This window comes from Capricornis sumatraensis, chromosome 11 (genome assembly GCF_032405125.1).
Source record: "Capricornis sumatraensis isolate serow.1 chromosome 11, serow.2, whole genome shotgun sequence".
NCBI lineage: Eukaryota > Metazoa > Chordata > Mammalia > Artiodactyla > Bovidae > Capricornis > Capricornis sumatraensis.
In genome coordinates, this window is record NC_091079.1 from 19,733,895 (window position 1) to 19,751,263 (window position 17,369).

Consider the following 17,369-nt stretch of genomic DNA (forward strand, 5'->3'; position numbering starts at 1 on the left):
TAACTCTTTCCCCCACTAGGCTGCTCCAAGAAGGTAGAGTCCTTGTGTGCTGTTCACTACCACATTCCTATTGCGTAGCCAAGCACCTGGTACACGTGGCAACTATCCATTACATGTTTGTGGAGTAATTCTTCCATGTCACACCCTCTGAAAGATGAATGAAGCTTCGGAGGGCAGATACTGTAGTGCTACGGCCATTTTGGCCCCACCACAAGTCCCTGCCAGAGAACAGTTGGAGTTGGAAGTAAAGGATTGGAGGACGTGGTACCCCCTCGATGAGTTTGGAAGTGAGAGGTTGGGGCCTCCAGGATCGTGACCTCTGACTCTTTGGTAACTGCCAACAGGTCTCTCAGCCAGGACACGTGGATTCCCACCCACCGAGCCTCATGGTAGGAGTCTGACTTCCCCTGTTCCCTCCCTCGTCTTGTGAGGCCCCTGTCTGCTCCTCTGGGCACCCACCGTGCCCAATGGGCCTGGACCTAGACCCTCGGCCTCTTGCTGACCCCTTGCCAATCTCGGGTGTGTCCAAGGTAGTGAACAAACCCTGCTCAGATTGGGCCTGCCTGAGGCTCTTGGGGGAGGGTTACAGATCCCCATGGTCTGGGTCCCGCCCTCTCCTCCATACCGTCCCTCCCCTTGATTTTATTTTATTTTTTGGCCACACTGCACAGCTTGCAGGATCTTACTTCCCTGACCAGGGATGGAGCCTGTGCCCCCTACAGTGGAAGCAGAGTCCTGACTGCAAGACAGCCAGGGAATTCCTTCCTTCCCTCGATTTTAAAACCAAAGGGGCCTGGTGACTGTCTCACTCAACCTTGTGGTCTGTGTGCTTGAGACAGCCAGGAGACTGGGGTGTGTCCTTTCAGGAGGCTGTGACATTTGGTGATGTGGCCGTGCACTTCTCGCGGGAGGAATGGCAGTGTCTGGACCCTGGCCAGAGGGCTCTCTACAAGGAGGTGATGCTTGAGAACCACAGCAGTGTGGCTGGACTAGGTGAGGCTTTATTCGGACACCCCTACCCCTTCCATCATCGGTCAGCACCCACCTGTTTTGGCCTGTGTTAGAGGCTGCAGATCTGGGGGCCATGTGGTCGAGCCCTCATGACTAGGCAGGGGCTTGGGACTGTGAGTCCTTGTGGGTCAGAAGCTGACCCCAGGAGGAGTCTTGGTGAGCTGAGATCTTGCCCCAGGCTCCCAGGTTTGCATATGTCATGTGATTCAGTGCTCACAAGGTAAGTGGACTTTCTGCCTGAGTAGGTAGAAATACAATCCAAACTTGAAATAACTTAAACAGCTACTCAGATTTTCAGTTTTTCTAGTGTGTACTTATTCACAACACTCTTCATTTTTAATGTCTGTTATGTTTGTATTTGTTTCTCTTATTTATTTTTGCAGCATTTTTTCACTGTGTTGACCATGATTGATACTGCCATGAGACTGTTGTTTCATCTTTCAGAGACCCAGCTTGTGGGTTTAGGGGGCAGGAGGGGCAGGGCGCTCCGTTACTGAGTCTTTCCGCCTTTCTTCCTTCCTCCCTTTTAATTTATTGGGTCTGCTGTGTTGTTTCTTTTCTTGCCTTTGTACCTTTTGGCTGTGCTTACAGTGTAGATGGACTTTTAAAAGTTAGATACGTGGACTCTCTGCCTGAGTGAATAGAAATAGAATCCAAACTTGAAATAGCTTGAACAGCTACTCAATCAGGTTTCTTATTGTTTCTTGAGTTTAGTATTTACCTGTTCTGTGTTTACCATTCTTGTTTCTAGTTGGTGTATTTAAAAACATGAAATTTTATGCATAAATATCACTTCAGCTGCATCCTACAAATTTTGACTCATAGTAAATACAGTTGCCACTTACTAATTCATCACATAGTTTCCGGATAGTAATAGTTTTGAGCCACCCATTGTGATTGCTGTTGTGTCCAGCTGCACTTAGATCAGGTGCAGGCTGTAGTATTGTTTCATGGCCTTTGCCCGACCCCCTTTCTGGCTGCCCAGGGACGTTTCTCTGAGAGCAGCACACATGTGCTTGTCAGGAACCTATTTCCTGTTGAGTGTGGGGTCCTGCTGTCACCTGAGCCTTTGACCTTCTCTGCCTGCTGCCTTCCCCAACCCATGGCTGAAAACCTGAGGAGTGCTCTAGCCAGAGGGCTTGACCAGCCCTTGGGTGGGCTGGGAGCACTTCACATGGCTGCCCCACAGCATGGGGGCTACTGGCCCCAGAAGGCAGGTGCCAGGGGGTGCCTGCCAGTCTCCAGCCCTCTGCTGAGGCCCTGGGCTCTGTGTGAGGGCTTGAGGCTGGGGCTGCTGGCTGCTGACTGGGCTTCATACCTTCTGATTTAAAATCCATTTTGTTGGTTGATTTGTTGTTGTAGTGTTTCTTAAGCAACCCTGCCTCTTGGAGCATCCCTGAGGGGACTGAGGGGGGTGCTGGCTGGGCCTGCTTCTCTCCCCGTGGAGGAGAGCTGGCCTGTGTTCTGCAGACTTGGGTGACAGGACTCCCTGGCAGTCCTGGCCCTGTCTCCATTTGCATCAGGGCCAGAATGGGAGTCCACACGTTCCTCTCTATCCAGCCTCAGGAGGCAGCAGGTCTGGACAGGAGGCCCCTGTGCTCCAGTAGCCCGCAACCCTTCACTCTGGGGACCAGGGAGAACTGAGCCCCGAGCTACACTCCCAGCCACAATGATGCCGTCTCCTCCTCTGCTGCCCCCACAGCAGGATTCCTGGTCTTCAAGCCTGAGCTGATCTCCCGGCTAGAACAGGGGCAGGATCCATGGGTCCTCGACCTGCAAGGAGCAGAGGGGAGAGAGGCAGCCAGGACCACCCGGACAGGTGAGGCTTCTGGGCACAGGAGGGATTCAAGGTCCCCATGCCTGGCGAGGGCTCAGGTGGGAGGCTGGAGGGGGACCCCAGAGGCCATCCATGCAGCTTTGCTGAGCTGCCTGGGTATGCTGTGGGGTGGGCCTGGAGGCGAAGGCCAGTCATGGGGTAGCCTCAGGAGAGACTAAACTACAGAAAAGCAAGGGCATAGAACTCCTGTGCTTTATGGCAAGACAGTTTGTTTTTGAACCACGTTTTGTTAGTTTGAATTTTACTAATCTTATTAAGCAAAGGCACACGTGTGACTCTTGAGTAGCTGTTCACCTGTCACTGCCACGCTTTCTCCAGAGTTTCATGGGGTCTGGGTGACCTAGCTTCTCAGATGAAGTTCCAGGGCTGTGTTGGTGTCCTGAAGCTGCTGTAACAAAGCACATAGACTGGAGGCTTACCACAGCTGAGATTTACTGTTCCTTAGTTGTGGGGAACCACGTCCAAGATCAAAGCAGTGTCGTGTCCCCTCTGAAACCTGTAGGGGAGGATCCTCCCTGCCTATTCCAGCTTCTGGTGGCCCCAGGTATTCCTTGGCTGGTGGCCACATCCCTCCATGTGGAGGGCAAGCAGGGAGGTGGGCCCTCTGGAAACCCCCAGGAAGGAGGCGTCAGTGTAGCTCAGTGTAGTCACTGTGGCCACCTGGAAGCTGAGGGGCAGGGCAGCAAGGGATGGACACATCAGTGTGAGTCAGAGGGCAGGACTGGCAGGGGCTGGAGAGAACCCTGCCCAGTGGACAGCTGAGGCCCACCTCTTTTGGATTCACCCCTGTGTGCCCCTTAGCAGCTCTTGTGTCTCATTTTTCTCAGTACAGAACACCCCTCTGTTCAGTTTTCAGCCCCTCTTTCCTCCTTACTCTACTTCCTCTCACAGGCACCCTAACCCTGCCTCTTATCCTCCACCCTTTTGGGCTCACTTTGCTTCTTTGTGGGTTTTTCCTCCTGCTCATTCCCTGTGAGATGACCTCCCCTCCACGTAGGAGAGTGGCTCTTTGCAGTCTTCCAGGTATATAGTAACTGAATGAATGCATTAAGCATGAACAGAACCAGATTTTGACCACTGTCAAAAGGCACTGACTTCTCATCACATCTTTCCAAATGCTCAGTACAGCCTGTCCTGGGAGGGGGCTCAGTCCCAGGGATGGTATGCACCCCCACCCCCCAGTCACCTTTCTCTGAGCACAGGGGATTAGCCGCAATTTGCTTCCTGTTCATTTCAGATGCTACAGTTGGGACTGATGGTGAGCAGGCCTGTGAGGACATGGACAGTCTTAAATCAGAATCTGGGGGGGTCATGGTCAAAACCTTGCCCCAGGACTTTCCCCAGAGTCCTGGCTTTGGAAACACCTCAGATCCTGAAGTCTGTTCACAGAGACAGCCAAGCTCCCTCTTCCATAAAAACTTCTTGAACATGGGGACCATGGTTCCCAGGAAGGCCTTCGCTGAGGACGAGTTCCAGGGTCATGGCGAGCGGGGAAGCAGTGGCCACTTGGGTTGTCAGCCTGATCAAAGTCAGGGGTCCTTCCGAAGGTGCGATGTATGTGGCAGGAGTTTGCGATCTCCTTCAGATGTTGCTTTGCACCAGGAAATGAATACCCAACAGAAACCCAACAGATGCCAGGAGTGCCAAAAAAAGTTATCTGATTGCTTTCAGGAGAGACATCTGAGTACCTTGCCTGGAGAGAAACCATATGAGTGTAGGGAGTGTGGGAAGGTCTTCAGGTTGTGCTCACAGCTTACTCAGCATCAGAGGATCCACACTGGAGAGAAGCCGTTTAAGTGCACCGACTGTGGGAAGGCCTTTCGCCTGAGCTCAAAACTTATTCAGCATCAAAGGATTCACACTGGGGAGAAGCCCTACAGGTGTGAAGAATGTGGAAAAGCCTTTGGGCAGAGCTCCAGCCTCATCCATCATCAGAGGGTCCACACGGGAGAGAGGCCCTATGGCTGCCGGGAGTGTGGGAAGGCCTTCAGCCAGCAGTCTCAGCTGGCCAGGCACCAGAGGACCCATACAGGAGAGCGGCCCTACCCGTGCCAGGAGTGCGGCAAGGCCTTCAGCCAGAGCTCAACCCTAGCTCAGCACCAGCGGATGCATGCTGGGGAGAAGCTTGAGCTCCCGAGAACCCCGGAGAGTCCTAGCCTGGGTGCACGTCAGAGGATGCATGCTCCCGAGAAGCCATTTAAGTGTGACGAGTGTGGAAAGGCTTTCCGGTGGGTCTCCCGCCTGAGTCAGCATCAACTGACACACACTGGAGAGAAACCTTATAAATGCAACAAGTGTTCAAAAGCTTTTGGTTGCAGCTCACGACTTATTCGCCACCAGAGAACTCACACTGGAGAAAAACCATTTAAGTGCGATGAGTGTGGGAAGGGCTTTGTCCAAGGCTCACACCTCATTCAGCATCAGAGAATTCACACCGGGGAGAAGCCGTACGAGTGCAGTGACTGCGGGAAGGCCTTCAGCCAGAGCTCGAGCCTCATTTACCATCAGAGGATTCATAAGGGGGAGAAGCCCTACGAGTGCCTCGAATGTGGAAAAGCCTTCAGCATGAGCACACAGCTCACGATCCACCAGAGGGTGCACACGGGCGAGAGGCCGTATAAGTGCAGCGAGTGTGGCAAGGCCTTCAGCCAGAATTCCACCCTTTTCCAGCACCAGATTATCCATGCCGGGGTAAAGCCCTACGGATGCAGTGAGTGCGGGAAGGCCTTCAGCCGGAGCTCATACCTTATCGAGCACCAGAGGATCCACACTCGTGCCCAGTGGTACCGTGAGTACGGGAGCACCCTGGAGGTTTCCACCCACGCGAGTCGTAGGAGAGTTAATCCTGTAAAGAAACTTCACAAATGTAATGAATGTGAGAAAATATTCAGGTGGCGGTCGCATCTCATTATCCACCAGAGAATTCACACTGGAGAGAAGCCTTACAAATGTAATGAATGTGGCAAAGCTTTTAATAGGAGCTCAAGGCTTACTCAGCATCAGAAAATTCACATGGGCTAGACCACTTACCTTTACAAATGTGTATAAATGTGAATAAACCTACAGCCTTAACTTATTTGAAATGGGATCTTTTACACTGAAGATTTAGAAAACTGGGGAGGATTCAGAACTGCTCTCTTAGGTTTTGAGATTCATACGTGGTGTATGTTTTTGCTGGCACGTTTGACCTTATCCCCTCCAGTAAAGCTCGTGTCTCACATCAGGGTGACACGTGTAGCATTTGAGCTCTCAGAGGGATGACCCTGCACCTTGTGGACGAGACATGAGACGAGCCCCGGCAGCCCCACTGGCTGAGGGGGTGAAAGAAGTCACCTGGGATGCCTTGCTTAGGCCCCAGGTACCAGACTGGTTTCTGGAGCAAGGATGTGTTTGTGCAGGGCTGCTAGGGGGTGCCCGGGCTCCCCTTCTGCTCTTCTCAGCGGATACGCCTCGCAGAGCAGCCCTTCTCTTCGGGGAGGTGCTGGGTCCATGCAGGCACGCCAGGAGCAGCACCCAGGCCTGGGGACAGTCCCTGGCCTGCTGTAAGTCCAGAACCCAATGGCCTCCCCGAGCGTTGTCTTAACAGTGGTTACAAGAGTGAAAGAGCAGCCCTGAGGATGCACCAGAGGCGTACCCTCAAAACACCAGCCCCACGGACCACCAGAACTGGAAGGTCTGCAGGCAGACGCGTGAGCTGGTGCGTTTGCATAGGCCGATAGGTGCTGGAGACACCTGCTCACCAGGATCAGCGTGGGGATGTGGCCTCAACGGGCCCCACAGGTCCCTGGGCAGAGGGCCCATGGGTGCCGAGCACTGGGTGCCAGTGAGCAAGCCCACTCTGCTGGCATTGCCTCCTGCTCAGGTTTTCTCTGCCAGCATGGCCCAGCTTGGGTCGAGTGGTCAGAGCATGTGGCCATCTTGTCGCCAGCGGGAGGAACGTGCAGGGAACATCACTGCTCTGGTTGACTGACAGGCTGGGCTGCAGAGCGGCTCCTGGTGCAGCTCAAGGCCTGCGAGCTGCAGGATGAGGCTGACGTGCAGCAGTGGCTCCCACATGACCTAGGGCCCTGGGCTGTGCAGGGGGACTCAGGATGAGGAGTGTCACCAGCTGCTACCCAGGACCACCCTGAGACCCGGCTATCTTTGGCACCATTGACAATAATCATAGGGCAAAGGGCTGTCTCCCATGGAGGGGCCACTTCTCCCGTGTCCAACAGGTGACCCTGAGGACACTTGCGGGTTTATTGCAACAGGACTTGGGTCACGTCACACGTTGTGTTAAGCCCAGGTTCGCCTTGTGTGACCTAGCCCAGTAGCAGCCTGTGGGTTTTTCTCCGAGAACAAGTGGCAGCCGCTCCAGGTGCCTGGAGAGGTTGGGACAGCAGAGTCCAGGATATTCTCAGCAAGTAGACGGGACTCAACCCCCCAGCAGCTCAGCCTGATTGGCTGCTTCCCTGGCACAAGGAGTGTAGGTCGCAGCGCTGTCTTGAGACAAGGATTGCCCCACCTGCAACTTCGGTGTGCTCCTGCCCTGGGTGGGGCACCATGCAGACAGTGTGCACCTATAGCAGCTATAACCCCCTGCTTCACCCACAACTTGTGTCTGAAAGTCAGTGCAAGAGGGCAGGGACCTCTCCAGACACCAGAGGTTACGTCTGCACCTCAGCTGCTGTGCTCAACCAGGTGGTCACTGCCTTCAGAGCCGGGCAAGGTGGGCACCTGTAAGTGGGCCATATCTTAGGCCTTTTGAGCCACCTAACAGTAGGACAAGATCAAAGTCCTGGGTGGACATGCCACACCCCCACCCTCTGCTGGTGCTAGGAAAGTGGTTTGTCATCAGATGGGCCCTCCCCACAAGGGAGTCCTCCTGGCCACTTCCTGGTAATGACGCGCAAAGGGGTGCAGGGCCTCTGGACTCCAGGGTCTGCGCCACAGGATACTTGTCTTTCCTGACAGCACTTGCAGGCCAGCCAAAAAGGGCCAGAGGACCCAGCCTTAAACACACTCTAGCACCTGGATTCGGAATCAGCATGGTCCTGTTGGGGGCTGGCCCACTGTGTGCCCCGCGGCCCAAATGCAGGCCTGTGCCCACATCTGTGAAGCCTGGTGATCAGCCTGAGGACACTGGCCTGGGACCTCCACAAAACCTGAGCTGGAGTCAGTCTGTAAATGCATGCATGTCTGAGAAATGTAATCACAGACAGCCAAGAAGTCTTCGCCAATGCGGCAGCTGCTTCTGATCTGACAGCCTCCTGGTTTTGCTTCCAGGCCGGTCGGCAGGGCTCCTGACATGTGGGCTTGGTGCTGCTCACAATCCACATGTGCTTGAATCACCTTCAGAATTTTCATGTCCCAGTTTACCTTGTAAAAGGCCTAAGAACTAGAATGGTTTTTACATTTTTTAAACAGTTGGAGGGGGGTGGGGAAAGACTATTTTGTGACATTTGAGAATTATATTGAAATCAGATTTCAGTATGACCAAATAAAGGTTCTTGGAACACAGCTGGCCCTTTGCTTGCAAGGTGCCTCTGACTGTGTGGCAGTCCTGCCTCCAGCCTTTGAGGTATTATTTTTCCACTGTTGTTATGTTTTGTTCACTTAAATGTCCCAGGATAACCAAAAATTCAATAGAAATAAATCTCAAGGCCTACATTGGGTGAGGAGTCTTCTTAGCTGCATCCACGTGACAAAGGTTTGTGGTATTTGTGTGTCACCTGATGACGTTGCATTCAAACGGCTGCTGCATGGGTTTCAGATCCCAGAGCACGGAGAAGTGTCTTCGTACTTGTGTGTGTGTGTTGGGAGGAGAGGAGAGGGCTGCCTGCCAGGTGTGGGAATTCTGGACTACTGCTTCCAAGCTGTATTTCCCAGTTGGGGTTTCAGGAACAGTAAACTCATTTTAAGAATTTCTGTGAAGTTCTTGGCACTCCAGTGGTCAGGACTCAGCTTTCTGTAGATCCCACAAGATGCCCAGCATGGCCAAAGAGAATTTCTAGAACACTTATAGATTCTAAAATACTTTGGATTTCTCTTTTGGAGACAAATTAAACTCATAATTTTGACCTGAAATTTGTCTTCATTATCAGATAAGCTTTATGATACTTTGAGCATTGTGGAAGCTTCACTAATAAAGTGGGGTGTCTGCAGAGCCCAGTGGGTTGTCACATCCGTGTGTCCTCTTGTGGATGTGGCTTGCACTCAGAGCCCAGGAGAAGTTTGTTGAATGAATGCTGTGTTTGAGGTACATCAGGCTTTGAGGTGAAGCTTTAGAGGCCCACAGATGAGAGAAAATGCTCCAGCGCCAAGAGTTTCCACAGGTCTACATAAGGTCAAACATCTGCTCTCTGCAAGGTCTTATTCTTGTCTGGGGACACGGCGGCAGGGCCAGCTCTGCAGTCAGGGAGCCCTACAGGCGTGCAGGGAGGTGCAGCGTTTAAAGCCACCCTCACCCCACCTGGTTTCGCATGGCCCTGGAGGTGAGAATGGTTTTTCTGGTTTGGGGTGTGCTGGGTCACGGTTGTGGCACACAGGATCTTTTAGTTGTGGCATGCAGGCTCTAGATCCCCGACCAGGGATTGAACCCGGGGCCCCTGCACTGGGGAGTGTGGAGTCTTAGACACTGGACAACCAGGGAAGTCCTAAGAATGGGTTTCAAATGGTTGAAACAAATTTTGTGATGTGAAATTAAAATCTAGTGTCCATAGGACATTTTATTGGAATATAATCATGCACATTGGTTTCATTGTTTTCTCTGGCTGTTTTTGAGCTACAGGGGCAGAGCTGATAGAATCATGACCTGAAAGGCTAAAATATCCTCTAGCCATTTAGAGAAAAGGTCACCACACACAATGCAGGTGAGGAGGGCCACCTCTGCTAGCCAGTAAGCCTGTGCCCCACAGCTGGAGGGAATTTCTCCAGCTGGATCATGTCTACCTCCTGCACACAGTAAGGCCAGAGGCTGTGCCTGGTCTTGAGTCTGGTGGCCCTCATTACCTGGCTCCGTTCAGCACCAAGAGCCAGCAGTCCTGGGAACAGCCTGGTGCCCATCGTCTGCTCACGAAAACCTCTCTCTCTCTACAGTGATGCCTATGTCACTGTTTGCCCGTGTGCGCCTCCTTGAGACAAGCACGAGGGCTCACAAATGGACAACCTGCGGTTGGCAGTATTAGAGCTGTCGAGCTCATCGGAGGCCAAGGCGAGGGGTCGACATAGTCAGGGCCCACCACATCCAGCCTCCCAAGGATGTCAATGTTCTGGTCCAGGTGTTCCTGACCAGTGACTTAAAAGGCACAGATGGTGCCTTCTGGGGATGGGGGAGAGAAGCAGGTGAGCAAGCAGAGCTCTGCACCCCCAGTTAGTGGCCTGGACCCCTCAAGGGTGGAGATGACAGCACGTATTGACACAGAGCCTCAGAGGGCCCCAGACCCTGAGTCTGCTGACCTTCCAGGGCCTGGGGAGGGGATGAGCACGGTGGACACAGCCACGTGGCCGGCGGGGAGGCAGCGGGGCTACCCTGGCCGGGAGCACAGGGACAGAGGCCTCTGTGGCCTGGCAGGCAAGAGGCTGTGCAAACCCTAGTCCTGAGGCGCGGAGCTCCGAGCCTCGGTCAGAAAAGCACCCCTGCCTGCTAGATCAGCCGAGAGGATGAGGTGGGCTTCAGCTGAGAGCTCTTGTCCTCCTCCAGGGTCCCTCAGGAAGGGACCCTGTGTGTGTTCCTGCCAAGCACGTGCCTTAAAATCACGGAATCATAACCACAGGGCCCTTTTGTGGCAGCAGAGCTAAGAGCTGGGGCACCTGGGCCAGGCTTGGACTCCAGGCCTCGTTCCTGGTTGCACCAGTGAACTTTGCTATGCTAACCAGCAAAAGAGACACGCCCCAGCCTGTGGACATCTGCCCCGAGCGCGTGTCCTCACCCTGGGGCCAGCGGCCTCGGGGGACGGGAGCCAGCACCGAGTGCCTCTCTCCGCGGAGAACCGCCCACCAGCTCCCCCATCAGCTGCGTGTCCTTGGGCAAGATTCAAACCTCTCTGCGCTTCGCCACCACGTCGGTGCCTTTGGGTTAAGGGGCTAACATGAGCCTGGTGGAGCGCCTACACCTGATGGTTCCTTCAACCTGTACCTTCTCCCCGCTCGGCTGCGTCGTCAGGGCCTGGCCTGTAGGGGGCGCGCAAGGACGTGCTTTGGGAAGTTAGGTAATGTCCGAATCTTTGGGTCTCTGAGGATTGCAGCCCGCCAGGCTTTTCTGTCTACCGTGGCATTGCTCGAGGCAAGAATACTGGAATGGGTAGACATTCCCTTCTGCAGGGTATCTTCCCGACCCAGGGATCGAACCCTTGTCTTCTGCATTGCAAGCGGATTCTTTACCATCTGAGCCACCAGGGAAGCCCCTAGGGCTTTAAAATGGTCGCTTTTTTTTTTTTTTTTCAATAACACTATGCTAAGAGAGTTCCAGAAAATCATCTATTTCTGCTTTATTGACTATGCCAAAGCCTTTGATTGTGTGGATCACAATAAACTGTGGAAAATTCTGAAAGAGATGGGAATACCTGACCACCTGACCTGCCTCTTGAGAAATCTGTATGCAGGTCAGGAAGCAACAGTTAGAACTGCACATGGAACAACAGACTGGCTCCAAATAGGAAAAGGAGTCCGTCAAGGCTGTCTATTGTCACCCTGCTTACTTAACTTATATGCAGAGTATATCATAAGAAACGCCAGGCTGGAAGAAGCACAAGCTGGAATCAAGATTGCCGGGAGAAATATCAATCACCTCAGATATGCACATGACACCACCCTTATGGCAGAAAGTGAAGAGGAACTAAAAGGCTTCTTGATGAAAGTGAAAGAGGAGAGTGAAAAAGTTGGCTTAAAGCTCAACATTCAGAAAAGATCATGGCATCCGGTCCCATCACTTCATGGGAAATAGATGGGGAAACAGTGGAAAAAGTGTCAGACTTTATTTTTTGGGGCTCCAAAATCACTGCAGATGGTGATTGCAGCCATGAAATTTAAAGACGCTTACTCCTTGGAAGAAAAGTTATGGCCAACCTAGATAACATATTGAAAAGCAGAGACATTACTTTGCCAACAAAGGTCCATCTAGTCAAGGCTATGGTTTTTCCAGTGGTCATGTATGGATGTGAGAGTTGGACTGTGGAGAAAGCTGAGCGCTGATGAATTGATGCTTTTGAACTGTGGTGTTGGAGAAGACTCTTGAGAGTCCCTTGGACTGCAAGGAGATCCAACCAGTCCATTCTAAAGGAGATCAGCCCTGGGTGTTCTTCAGAAGGAATGAATCTAAAGCTGAAACTTCAATACTTTGGCCACCTCATGTGAAGAGTTGACTCATTGGAAAAGACTCTGATGCTGGGAGGGATTGGGGGCAGGAGGAAAAGGGGACGACCGAGGATGAGATGGCTGGATGGCATCATTGACTTGATGGATGTGTTTGAGCGAACTCTAGGAGATGGTGATGGACAGGGAGGCCTGTCGTGCTGCGATTCATGGGGTTGCAAAGAGTCGGACACGACTGAGCAACTGAACTGAGAACTGATGCTAAGTAAAACGCCAACACAAAAGGCTACACAAGGTATGATTCAATGTGGAAAATGGTCACGTTCTGCCTTCTCTGTTCCTACCTCTAAACAGTTTTAATACATAAAATCCATTTACTGCTTACTGTTGGGGTTCCCTGGTGGCTCAGAGGTTAAAGCGTCTGCCTGGAATGCAGGAGACCTGGGTTCGATCCCTGGGTCGGGAAGATCCCATGGAGAAGGAAATGGCAACTCACTCCAGTACTCTTGCCTGGAGAATCCCATGGAGGGACTGGTAAGGCTACAGTCCATGGGGTCGCAGAGAGTCAGACACAACTGAGCGACTTCACTTTATTGATATGTGATCAAAACAATTTTGTTGAAATACAGCTGATTTACAACGTTGTGATAATTTCTGCTGTACAGCAGTGAGTCAGTTATACATACACATTTTCCATGATTTATCATGATCAGGGCTGGTCAAGGACTGCACACTGCTGCCCTAAAGGCACCCAGGAGAGGCCCGTGCTCCCCCCTCCCCAGCACTCTCAATTGAGTCTATGGACTCAGTTGTTGAAGCCCACACCCCTGCTGAGCCTGCATTTAAAAATGCGGCCTTCAGGGAGGTGATTAAGGTTGGATGATATCATAAACACAGGGCCCTGATCCCACAGGACTGGTGCCCTCTTAAGAGGAGAGCGCTTTCTCACACACACACATACACACTCACACACTGTCACATACTCACACACACACATATTGAATATAGTTCCCTGTGCTGTACAGGAGGACTTATTGTTTTTCCATCCTGTACACAATAGCTTGCATCTGCTAATCCCAGACTCCCAATCCTTCCCTCCTCCGCCTCCTCACCCTTGGCATCCACAATTCTGTTCTGTTTTGTAGATGTGTTCGTGTGGTATTTTAGATTCCACATGTAAGTGATATGTCTTTCTCTGACTTCACTCAGTATAATAATCTCCAGTTGCATAACATCACTGTCATTTTTAATTGAGAAAAAAAAAGGAAACACAGAAGTTGCTCTGCTCTGAATGTTTGTGTCAAATGACCTAATGTCAAATGTGAGGAGGGGGGCCTTTGGGTGTGCTCAGGTCATGAGGGTTGAGCCCCCTCCCTTTTTTGGAGTCCCCTCATGTGTCCTCTCTCCACATGAGGACAGCGATGTCTGCAGCTAGGACAACGGCTCCCTGACCCTGCTGGCCCAACCTCGGCTGTCCGCCCTCCGCACTGTGAGAAATGGATGTCTACTGTTTTAGGAGCTGCCCAGTCTCTGGTGCTCTGTCTGCCAAGCCCAAGGGGAACTCAGCATGCCCACTGAAGGGATGCATGCTCTGCAGCCAGCAGACAGACCATCATGTTCAGGGAGAGTTAAATGAACAGAGCTGCGTTAACACACAGACACAGCACAGAGAATAAGTTCAAATCTGGTCAAGACGGTTTCTCCATGGCTGTCTATGGGCAAAGCTTTTTGATTCTTTTTAGTTTTGATTTTTTAGGATTTTCCAAACATATCGTAAGTACATATTCCTGACACATGCCTGATGCTTGAGGAAGAAGTCATAGCAAAGAGGGCCTCCATCACTGGTTGAAGCAGACATGGTGCTCAGCTTACAGTGCAGGTCCTTGTGGGCAGGCCTAAGCAGCAGCGAGGATGGCCCAGTCCAGCTCCTGTCCTCAGGGAAGAAGGGCCCAGGATGCTGGCTGATACTGCAGACACCGGGAGTCCGCAGCCCTCGGCTGAGCCAGGACTGAGCCCCACATGGGACATGGCTCAGGAAACCCCAGCTCTGAGTGCAGCCCCCAGGGCACCTCCTCTCTGTCCCTTTGGCCCAACTTGCTGGGACCCTCGCTCAGGGAAAGGCCTAATTATTCAAGATCATGGGAGCATTCTGGTAACAGCACAGAGGAAACACTGCTGCTCTTGATGGGTTCTGGCACAGAGTGGGGACAGGAAGGGGGTGCTAGGGAAGGCTAGGGGCTTCCAACAGACATGGCAGGATGCCAGGTGGGCACCCAAACCCAATCGCTATTTTTCAGAGGAAGCTCCTGCCTGATGCTTGGGCCTATTAATCCTACCAGGCTGTGACCTGGTTTCCTGGTAGAGCAAACCACAGAGGCAGGAACACTGTCAGGCCCCCTACCTGGGCTGCAGTTATGCTGGAGGGGACAGGGCTGGTCAAGGGCTCTTCACACTGCTGCCCTAAAGGCACCCAGGAGAGGCCCATGCTCCCTCCTCCCCAGCACTCTCCCGCTCTATTGTTGAAGCCCCAACCCCTTCTGAGCCTGCATTTAAAACTGCGGCCTTCAAGGAGGTGATTAAGGTTGGATTAGGTCATAAACACAGGGCCCTGATCCCATAGGACTGGTGCTCTCTTAGGAGGAGAGCGCTCTCTCTCTCTCACACACACACACACACATGCTCACATACTCTGTCACATACTCACACACGCATGCATACACATGCACAGAGGCAAGTCCAAAGGTCAGGGGAGAGGCCTCACCAGGACCTGACTGTGCTGGCACGCTGACCCCAGCCTCCAGAACTGCAAGCAAGTCATTTCTGTTGTTCAAGCCACTTGGTCTATGGTGGTCTGAGCTGCCTGAGCCACCCAGCCGCAAGAAAGCTAAGCGAGGCCCCCGCTCCCCTCTGCCGCCACCACCAACTCCAGACTCCTCACCCCATCCTGCGGCCTGCCCTCTGCAGTCAACACAGTATCTGGTGTGATCCCCTAACACGTCTATCGAAGCATTTCACTGAGTTGAGCCGAGTTCCCAGAGAGGCCCTCGGCCTGCCCCTGCGCTTCCACTCATCTCCTCCCACTTGGCTGCAGCCCCGCGCCCACAGGCTTTCCCTCAGAGCAGTGTCTCTGCCTCCTCTCGGCTCAAGAACCACATCCTCAGGAGACCCACCCCAAGACCTGATTTAAAGTGCAGCCCAGCTCTCCCACCGCCCTGCCTCCCATCTCCGGAGGCTGCTGCACGTCCTGCAGCGCTTACCCTCTCCCGGGCTACACTTCTTGTTTTTATTACACATTCCTCCCCGCACCCCCTCCACTAGAATGTGCTTTAAGGTCAGGGATTTAAGATGGGGAATGAAACGTGCACCCTGAAACACAGGGTTTCCAAGAGCAAAGGAGCAACAGCTTGGATGCTGCACAGGGCAGGCTGAATAGCCTGTGTCCTCACAAAGGCCTTGGCCTGAACCCCAGACCACACGTGGGCCCACCAGCGCAGTGGGTGCCCTTACCTGGCAGCAAGACAGACTGACCACTGTGGAGAGGGCGCATTCGGTTTGATGCCTACCCAGGAGGACGTATTTTTTTTTTTTTTACAGTTGCTTTACTTCCAAAAAAAGGGAAAGACACAGCTGTCTACTTCACTTACAGAAAGACATGGTTACACTCCCTCACTTCTCAGAAGGGCGGGCTTCGCTCTGGAGAGCCCATCTGAGACAGCCGCCTGGGCAACCAGAAGGCACTGGCGAGAGGCTCAGTCCTGCAGCTTGCGCTCGCACCTCTTCTCCAGGTCGGCCATCTCTTTCAGGACCAGGGCCACAGCAAACCGCAGCTCCTGGAATTTGGCCGTGGGAACCTCAAAGCGGAGGGCGGACCCATCTGAGAGCTTCAGGTGCATCAGGACACTGGGCTGCAGGGAGCGGGCCAAGGCGCTGGTGGAGATGGCCACGTCCACCCTCCACCGAAAGTCGGCGACGTGGGGCAGCCAGGCCCCCTGCTGCCTGGCCACAGAATCAAGGAGAGGCCGCTGGCTACCAAACACCACGCTGGCCAAGTCCACAACCAGGTCTTGGGGGATGCAAAGCTCCTGGAGCTGGTTCTTGAAGGTGTCGGGCTTCAGGCTAGCCGGGGGCAGCCGGAGGGCCTGCTGGAGCAGGGTGTGTGTGCCGGCTATCAGGGCACCCAACTGCTCCTCAGGAAGGTTGGCGCCAGCCCTGAGGTGCTGCACAGCCTCCCGGCAGTCTTCTCCCTGCAGGCTGCTGACCACCAGCTTCAGCAATTTTCTGAACGTGGCCCTGTCCAAGTCGCCCAGGAGCTGGGGCATTGCTGCCACCTCAGGGGGCAACTGGGCCCCCAGGAAACTCACGCAGTCACTGTGACTGTCCCCAGGGCGATGCAGGTGTGCAGCGGCAGGACCCACAGCAGACATCGATGCTTCCTGCTCTTTGACAGGCAGCCTAGTAGGAGGTCTCAGTCGAGCCGGCCTAGAAGGGGTGCGAGAGAAGCCCAGTGACCCCCACACCCTTTGGGCCAGTGAATTAGGACTGACAGGGTCTCCACCTCCCAGATGCTGATGCTATGAACCACTGATGACAGCCAGTGTGACAGGAGGTGCCCTGGAATCATGTGGCAGAAAGCCCTCTCCAGTCCCTGCAAGAGGGGAGGCAGAAAGCAGCTGAAAATGGAGATGAGGTGAGGAGGAGAAAAGGAAGAGAACCAGGAAAAGGAGAGCACACATGAGTTCGCAGAGCCGTCCGCAGCAAGGCGGCCCGGGGTAAAGGGGAGCTCTCCAGGCTTCCTCGCACCTCGCTCTCCAGGAAGGCCGAGCGCCCGTCACCCTGGTCGTCAGCGACCAGCCACTGCCCGAACTCCGGGTTTTCCCTCAGGGCTTGGCCTGTGCCAGGACAACCGTCCACTGCCCCGCTGCCGGCCGCTCGGGCTCCGCTCCCGGGAGGCCCGTGAGCTGCCTCCAGGCTCGGAGAAAGGAGCCCCCGAGGCGGCCTCCAAGCTTCGGCGGAGCCACCGCCCCACCAGCGGTCAGCGACCTTCGGCCCCGCCCCGAACTGCCATATCGGCTTCCTGCCTCCGGGGCGCTCGCCGTTCCGCAGACAGGGTAGCCCTCTCCCACCCCGCAGCCCGCACCTTACACCAGGTCCTGAGCCTGGAGCAGCACCGCGAATAGCCGGAAGCAGGGCCTGGTTCCCGGAACCGACTGAGAGGTGACGCTCGCCA

General features: G+C 53.8%; 2 protein-coding genes across 4 annotated transcripts; one reads left to right on the forward strand and one right to left on the reverse strand.

The window, feature by feature from the left end:
• The first annotated feature begins 358 nt into the window (after nt 1-358).
• ZNF7 (zinc finger protein 7) lies at nt 359-5,872 on the forward strand. The gene is made up of 4 exons (XM_068983352.1): nt 359-389; nt 867-993; nt 2,714-2,830; nt 4,086-5,872. The coding sequence occupies exons 1-4, from the start codon at nt 387-389 to the stop codon at nt 5,867-5,869; spliced, it is 2,031 nt and encodes a 676-aa protein (XP_068839453.1). The 5' UTR covers nt 359-386; the 3' UTR covers nt 5,870-5,872.
• A 9,864-nt stretch (nt 5,873-15,736) lies between these two features.
• On the reverse strand, nt 15,737-17,369 carry COMMD5 (COMM domain containing 5). 3 transcript variants are annotated; one of them, XM_068983995.1, is made up of 2 exons: nt 17,280-17,369; nt 15,737-16,621 (listed from the first exon to the last, which is right to left on the reverse strand). In XM_068983995.1, the coding sequence occupies exon 2, from the start codon at nt 16,564-16,566 to the stop codon at nt 15,892-15,894; it is 675 nt and encodes a 224-aa protein (XP_068840096.1). In that variant the 5' UTR covers nt 16,567-16,621; nt 17,280-17,369; the 3' UTR covers nt 15,737-15,891. The 3 variants fall into 3 exon arrangements, with proteins under 3 accessions (XP_068840096.1, XP_068840099.1, XP_068840098.1); XM_068983998.1 differs by having other exon boundaries at nt 17,285-17,324; XM_068983997.1 differs by lacking the exon at nt 17,280-17,369 and adding an exon at nt 16,943-17,149.

What these genes read in the sequence shown, in the direction of transcription:
- ZNF7 (XM_068983352.1), top strand. An exon ending in CAGCAGTGTGGCTGGACTAG is followed by an intron (nt 994 to 2,713) that starts GTGAGGCTTTAT and finishes CTGCCCCCACAG; the next exon opens with CAGGATTCCTGGTCTTCAAG. An exon ending in AGCCAGGACCACCCGGACAG is followed by an intron (nt 2,831 to 4,085) that starts GTGAGGCTTCTG and finishes TGTTCATTTCAG; the next exon opens with ATGCTACAGTTGGGACTGAT.
- COMMD5 (XM_068983995.1), bottom strand. Translation starts at nt 16,566, where the DNA reads ATGTCTGCTGTGGGTCCTGCCGCTGCACACCTGCATCGCCCTGGGGAC.